Here is a 6,884-nt window from a genome sequence, read left to right as displayed (position 1 = left end):
ACAAAGGCTACAAAATATTCACAGAACATCTCTATCTTCAGTATAATAAATGAAAAATAGCACTGTTGAGGCATTCAAATGGCAGCTAGAGTTTAATAGAATAGTTTGGTCTAATTAGAATGTTTGTCCGGCCTCTTGTCTCTGCAACATCCCCTCTTGCTTCAGTTTGTTTATATATATTATTTGGCCTTCTGTTCCTGCTTCAAGTATACTCTGACTGCTGCACTTTCAGGCATGTCCAGCACTTGTGAGGAAGGATCAAAGTATCCTGCAACTTTCATGGCTGTGATGGCTTCAGCTACAAAGAAGAGAAGGAACCCACCCGGCAATCCAGGTTCTCTGAACTTACTGTTCTCTTAGAAAATAAAGGTTGAAATAATTGTAATTACATATAGATTACCTGAAACTTGCTACTTACAAATCAATCATTCTCTTTCATTTGTTTTTTCAGATTCTCACTCAAATATCAAAATTTATGTAAAATCCCAACCCATATTTTTTATTTTTACAAAATGGTTTAATTGCTCGGTTTGGTAGTTTAAGAAAAATATCTGGGTGATTAATTTATAAATATCAATGTTTCAAGTGGTCTGTGTGTATTTATCCTTACTTTATATTGATGAAGTAGAAATTTTAAAGTATTAATTTAATCATATGGGTCGTTAAATACTATTTTGGCAGTCATTGGATTTGAAGAAAATATATATTTTTTATAATTTAAATGATAAATGGTGATGCAATAATGAAAAATATAAAAAAAACAAATTAATAATGGTTAAGAATCTAATAGGCTATGATTTGAAGTTCGTAAAACTCAGCAGCGAGCGATGCTCCCTTACGCCCCTTGAGATTGCACATAATTGGTTGTGTTGGGCTAATTTATGGTTAGCCTGTCTAGAGGTTCAACCGGTATATTCAACCGTTTAATAGTTTTAGGACAAAAAAAAAAAAAAAAAAAAAAAATTCATATGTTTGAGTCAGATTGACTATTAGTTCTCAATGAATCTAGGTTATAAAACCTTGATACAAATAGAGAATAAAATCCCAACCCATATTTTTTATTTTTACAAAATGATTTAATTGCTCGGTTTGGTAGTTTAAGAAAAACATCTGGGTGATTAATTTATAAATATCAATGTTTCGAATGATCTGCATATATTTATCCTTACTTTATATTGATGAAGTAGAAATTTCAAAGTATTAATTTTAATTATATTGGCCGTTAAATACTATTTTGGCAATCATTGGATTTGAAGAAAATATATATTTTTATAATTTAAATGATAAATAGGGATACAATAATGAAAAATATAAAAAAGAGCAAACTAATAATGGTTAATAATCTAATCAGCTAAGATTTGAAGTCCGTAAAACTCAGTAGCGAGCGTTGCTCCCTTACGCCACTTGAGATTGGACAGAATTGGTTTTGTTGGGCTAATTTATGGTTAGCCTGTCTAGAGGTTCAACAGTCTGTTCGAACGATTCATAGTGATCTACGATCAAAAAAAAAAAAAAAGATTTTTCATATGTTTAAGTCGGATTAACCATCAGTTCTCAATAAATCTGGGTTATTAAACCTTGATACAAATAGAGGACTTTATCGAGGAACAAAAAGAATTCAGCCCGAAATATCAAATGCGAACATAAATCGATTGATTTGCTTTCTTCAAATTACAAGGATTCGCAAAATATACCTAAATATTCACTCAAAATGATCTAGAGCAACAATTTTATCATTAACATTGGTACACAATATGATGAAAACATAAATAAAAGAAAAAGAACAGGAGAATTATTATTATTATTTTGCTTCCTTGAAATTCTGAAATTAATATAAATTATGAGAGATCATGTCATCATACACGTGAACTTCTCTCATGTGATCTCCCGTGACTGAATATCCGAACATACAAACACCGCTAGTAATATTTTTTGCACAACAAAAATTTCCTTATTTACACTTTATAGCTCAAATGAAATCATCTCATAAACTTCATAATTAAATTTTGTAAGATTAATACATATCATTTAATTCCTATATATTTATATATCAACATCTAAATACTAATTTTTTTATGCATGTGTCATATTGTTCATGCATGGTTACCCTAACAGATCCAGACGCAGAAGTAATAGCTCTCTCTCCACGAACCCTAGTCGCAACCAAGCGCTACATCTGCGACGTGTGCCACAAAGGCTTTCAGAGAGATCAGAACCTCCAGCTGCACAGAAGAGGCCACAATCTGCCTTGGAAGCTGAAGCAGAAAAGCAGCAGCGAATCGAAGAAGAAAGTTTACGTGTGCCCGGAGGTCACCTGCGCCCACCATGATCCAAAGCGAGCATTGGGAGATCTGACCGGAATCAAGAAGCACTATTCCAGGAAGCACGGAGACAAGAAATGGAAGTGCGATAAGTGTGGGAGGAGGTATGCGGTGCAGTCGGATTGGAAGGCGCATTTCAAGAGCTGCGGGACAAAGGACTATCGCTGTGGCTGCGGAACCGTTTTCTCGAGGTACCATTTTCATTTTTCATGTCTCTTTCTCAGATTTAGTTGCCTAAAATTAACTATTTTTCAGAGTCAAAAATCAAATAGCTAAACAGTTTATTCAGAACAATATCATAATGAACATTTTTTTCAGAATCAGCTATTTTTCAAACGCACAAACCAAATAACAAGTCAATTTATCTGAATAAACTGGATAAGCTGCAGCTCCCCAAACAAAAGCCCTATTTACGTACGTAATATGCACACAATTCTGCATGCGTATGACCCCGAATAACCTTCGAATAACTCAGTTATTGGGGGTATTGACCCCGATAACATCTCAATAATCTCCCAATAACCTACCAATATATTCTGAGATTCGGCGCTTATCTTTTTTCTTGTTATTGGAGTTACCCAAAAATAATGACATAGCCATGCAATACCCTCCAAACAACATTCATTATTCCAAAAAACATTCATAAACACGCATTTCCCCCAAACAGACCCTTTCTTATTCAGCCCAGCCGAGAATACTAACATTGCTGTATCTCTCCCTCACGCTGCAGGAAGGATAGCTTTGTAACTCACCGAGCCTTCTGCGAAGCTCTGGCGCATGAAGAGAGCTACATGGCTAATAATAGTCTGGCAGCCATGGTTCCCCAAGACCTATCCTCCTCTGATCTGAGATCTCTCTCCCACATGCATTTCAGCAATGAAAATTTAATCTTTTCTAACCCACAGATTTCTTCTGGAGACTCCTCATTCATGTCTGCTTCTGCGTTGCTGCAACGGGCAGCAGATATGTCGGGAAGCAGCCTCAGTGATGAATCACTCTGTCCATTATTTCTGGGAGCTGAGATGGGGGAGAGGAGGAGTGGAGGGATGACGAAGGATTTCTTAGGGTTGGGTGATTCTGGGTGTCCAGGTGGGAGGAGTTCTGGGAATGGGGGCTACTTCGAGAATGAGTTTTATTCATGCCAGCAAATGAGTCATGGGTGGACGCCATTTGAGAAGGACATGTGGCACTGAGGGGAGCTCTTTTGAGCAGAGATTTATGTGATTTTTTTTTTTTTTGAATATTTTTGTGTTTGATATGTTTATGTTGAAGTTTTTTTTTTTGAATATTTTTGTGTTTGATATGTTTGTGTTGGAAGGAGAAACCTGTGGGAGTTTTTCTTGCTTTTGTTGGGGAATTGATAATGGCTAGTTTTTTAATGGATTTCAATGTGCTTAAGAAGTGTTTGTTGCAAAAATTATTATTCATTGTTAGGCCAGAGAGAATATTACATGCAGAGCTATCATAGAATAATGATATACACGTGGTACAAAGAGTTTGCATGCATGCGGATTCGTGTGGATTATATTTTTACGTCACACACGAATGGGAAGGAAGGAAATGACTTAGTGAAGTCTGTTATAAGACATACAGATACATACCATCACATTTTTTATATTTATATGACTCATATTATTCATATCATATAAAAAAATATCACTATTTAATTTCTTAGAAACTGAAATATGTATTTTCATGCATGTATAAAATGATATATATAAAAATTGAATGTTTAAATGCATAAGAATCGAGCGATATGTATATAAATCTTTTTTATTTTGGAATGAGTTTGTTTTTTATTGGAGTTATAAGTGATTAGTTGTTTAATAGGATAAAAAAATCTTCTTTGATGAATCATCAAGACTTTTGTAATTTTTCTAAGCCTTCATTGCATTATCTTTTTTTTTATATTTGCACCTCATTATTATATATTTAGTTATTTATCACAAACTTGAAAACCCTTTTCATTCATAAATTTTGATACCAAATTATTTCTTCCCAAATGTATAACATATCCTCTCAACTTTATAATTCTATTATTGATATTTTTGTGTTATACTATTCATCATATTTCAAGTCTTTTTGTTTTTCTAAAAACTCTCAGCAAATAATTCTTATGGTATCATTTTTATCTTTCTATGATATCTTCATAAATTTGCAAAACGTATGAATATTACCACAATGAAAAAAAAAAGTATCATAACAATAGATTGTTTAGTAACTCTCTAATTTTTTTTGTTAAACTATCCTTAAATAGCAAGCAAAGTAGATTTTTATTCAAACATTACAAATAAGGAAGATCTAGGATCTGTTTGGGACAGTTGAAACTTATTGAAAACAACTGTGAAACTGCTGTATAATAATCTGATGTTAAAAAACTGCGGTGGCTATTTAAAATTTATTTATTTATTTTAAAATCAGTCCGCAGCTAAAAAATTACAACCGCACATAGTCATGAGTGGCGGGAAAACGCAGATTTTAGCGATAGTTTTTTGAAAAAGCTGTCAAAATGTAATTTACTTAAACAGACAAAATTATGGTGTGAAGCAGCATCGCCACCGCACCGCTGCCCCAAAAAAGATCCTTGCACACATACAACTCAATTCTTATGCTTTACATAACCAACTAGTAAACTCAATTTTTACATATATGTCACCTTACCTTTACATTTAAAGGTGTATCTCATTTTTATTTTTTAAGAGTTAAAAGGGTGGCATTTCTTATATGATACAAAAGATTTGGGTGGTATAAATATAAAAAGCAAATTTCATGTTTTTGACATGTAAATACATAAGAAATTGGTAGAATTTGATTTAGAAAAAATAAATCATATCAAATGTCAAGATCTCAAAAAAATTTTCTTTGCATTCACTCATTATTAGAGAATGCAAGGATCACTTTGGTGTCAATCCAAGCTTTATTTAAAATTAAACCAAACCAATCAAATTAAACAGGAAATCATAACCAAAACATTGTTAAAGTAAATCAAGTTAAATAAAAACCAGTGTTCAGTTCCAATTTGATTTTCAGTTTAAGAATACATAACATAAGAGTTAGGGTTTCTCGTTACAATTTGGATCATTTTGGTTTTAATTTATTTTCAATTGTTTGGTTATTCTGATTAGGGGTGTAAGCAAGGTTTAAAAAATCGGATCGGACATTAAACCGATAGATGAGTTGATTTAAGGTTCAAAGGTTGAACTGGGGTTAAATCAGAGGTTGAGCCGGGAAACATCATAAATGTAAGAAAAAAATATTAAATATAATTTGAAGGACGCAAAAATTAGATGAAATTCAGTATGAAAAGTCAACAAGAGGGAAGCGTAATTAAGAAAATATAAAATAATAAAAAAGAAAAGTTAATAGACAAATAGTCATGCAAATTCACAAAAGGTAAAAATGAAAATGAAGCTGAGAATGATTAAAGCAAGGCACATTCTTGATGATATCAAAAGATTCAAACAATTTTTTATGATTCTCAATAAAAATATGGCATAAAATAAAAAGTTACACGTCAGTTGGTTGACCGATTCAACTGTCAGTTCCAGTCAGTTCTTTCTGATTCGATGTAGAGCCGTTTTTCAGCCCTACCAGAATTGTACCACTGACCGGTTCACGATAGAACCAGTTGAATCGGCCTGTTTCGCTCGTGTTTTTAAAATGTGGGATGCAAGTGAGTCACATCCAATTGTAAGCCAGCTCAAGCTTGGCTCAATAAGTGGTTCGTGAATTGAGCTCAAAAAGCTAACAAGCCAAGTTCAAGTTAGCCTCAACTCGCCTCATTAGCTTCTAATCTGATTTATTTAAAACAAATATTAATATAAAATATATTAAATCTAAAAACTTTACCTTTAAAATATTAAAAATGTTTTAAAAAAAATTTTTTTTTTTTAATTTACCATAACAAATAATAACTTAAAAAATTAAAAATCAATAGTGGTTATAAAACTGCGCTGTCATTCTACACAAAAAGTTCGAATAGTGATTTATGAATAAATTTGTAGGAGAAATGTATTTTTTTCTATGATTTGTAGTTGTTTAAACCACCACATTTGTTACAATTATTATTTTTTAATTATAATCATCTTACAACACAAACAAATTTGTATATAGTTTGATCATTTAGACTATAAACTCATTGATCAATTTGCAACACATAAATGAGTCCACTAAAATAAACCGAATAGCTTATGACAATTATTTTGAATTCAAACTAATTAGCTTTTCACCTTTCTTTCCTTTATAATATCACTCTTCCAAAGGATTGTTCCTAGTCTCCATTTAAATAAGATATTAATTATCAAATAATAAAAAAATTTTAATGTATGATATTGATCACAAGAGTAAAGTGAGCTATTATTTATAGAATTTTTCATCCCGAAAACCAAAAGATCCAACGAAAAATTGTATCGCGAGAAAATGGAAATATCTTTAGACTTGGACACTTACATTGAATTATTTTTTACTAAGTTAGGCCGCGCAATTTTTTTCTTTCCGGGATTTTTCTACGTAAATATATTATGTGTGTCAGATCTCGTGTAAAACTGAGACATTAATTTATCA

General features: G+C 32.1%; 1 protein-coding gene across 1 annotated transcript; it reads left to right on the top strand.

Annotated features, from left to right (window-relative positions):
* The first annotated feature begins 219 nt into the window (after positions 1-219).
* On the top strand, positions 220-3,566 carry LOC110033459 (protein indeterminate-domain 4, chloroplastic-like). The gene is made up of 3 exons (XM_020737444.1): positions 220-334; positions 2,116-2,512; positions 3,052-3,566. The coding sequence occupies exons 1-3, from the start codon at positions 235-237 to the stop codon at positions 3,512-3,514; spliced, it is 960 nt and encodes a 319-aa protein (XP_020593103.1). The 5' UTR covers positions 220-234; the 3' UTR covers positions 3,515-3,566.
* Positions 3,567-6,884: the final 3,318 nt, after the last annotated feature.

This window comes from Phalaenopsis equestris, unplaced genomic scaffold (assembly GCF_001263595.1).
Source record: "Phalaenopsis equestris unplaced genomic scaffold, ASM126359v1 Scaffold001187, whole genome shotgun sequence".
NCBI classification, from domain to species: Eukaryota; Viridiplantae; Streptophyta; class Magnoliopsida; order Asparagales; family Orchidaceae; genus Phalaenopsis; species Phalaenopsis equestris.
Note: the sequence above shows the minus strand (reverse complement) of the source record. Positions and strands in the feature narration are given on the sequence as shown.

Coding starts and splice junctions, on each gene's coding strand:
- LOC110033459 (XM_020737444.1), top strand. CDS start 235: ATGTCCAGCACTTGTGAGGAAGGATCAAAGTATCCTGCAACTTTCATG. Junction 335..2,115: donor GAACCCACCCGGCAATCCAG/GTTCTCTGAACT, acceptor TTACCCTAACAG/ATCCAGACGCAGAAGTAATA. Junction 2,513..3,051: donor TGCGGAACCGTTTTCTCGAG/GTACCATTTTCA, acceptor CTCACGCTGCAG/GAAGGATAGCTTTGTAACTC.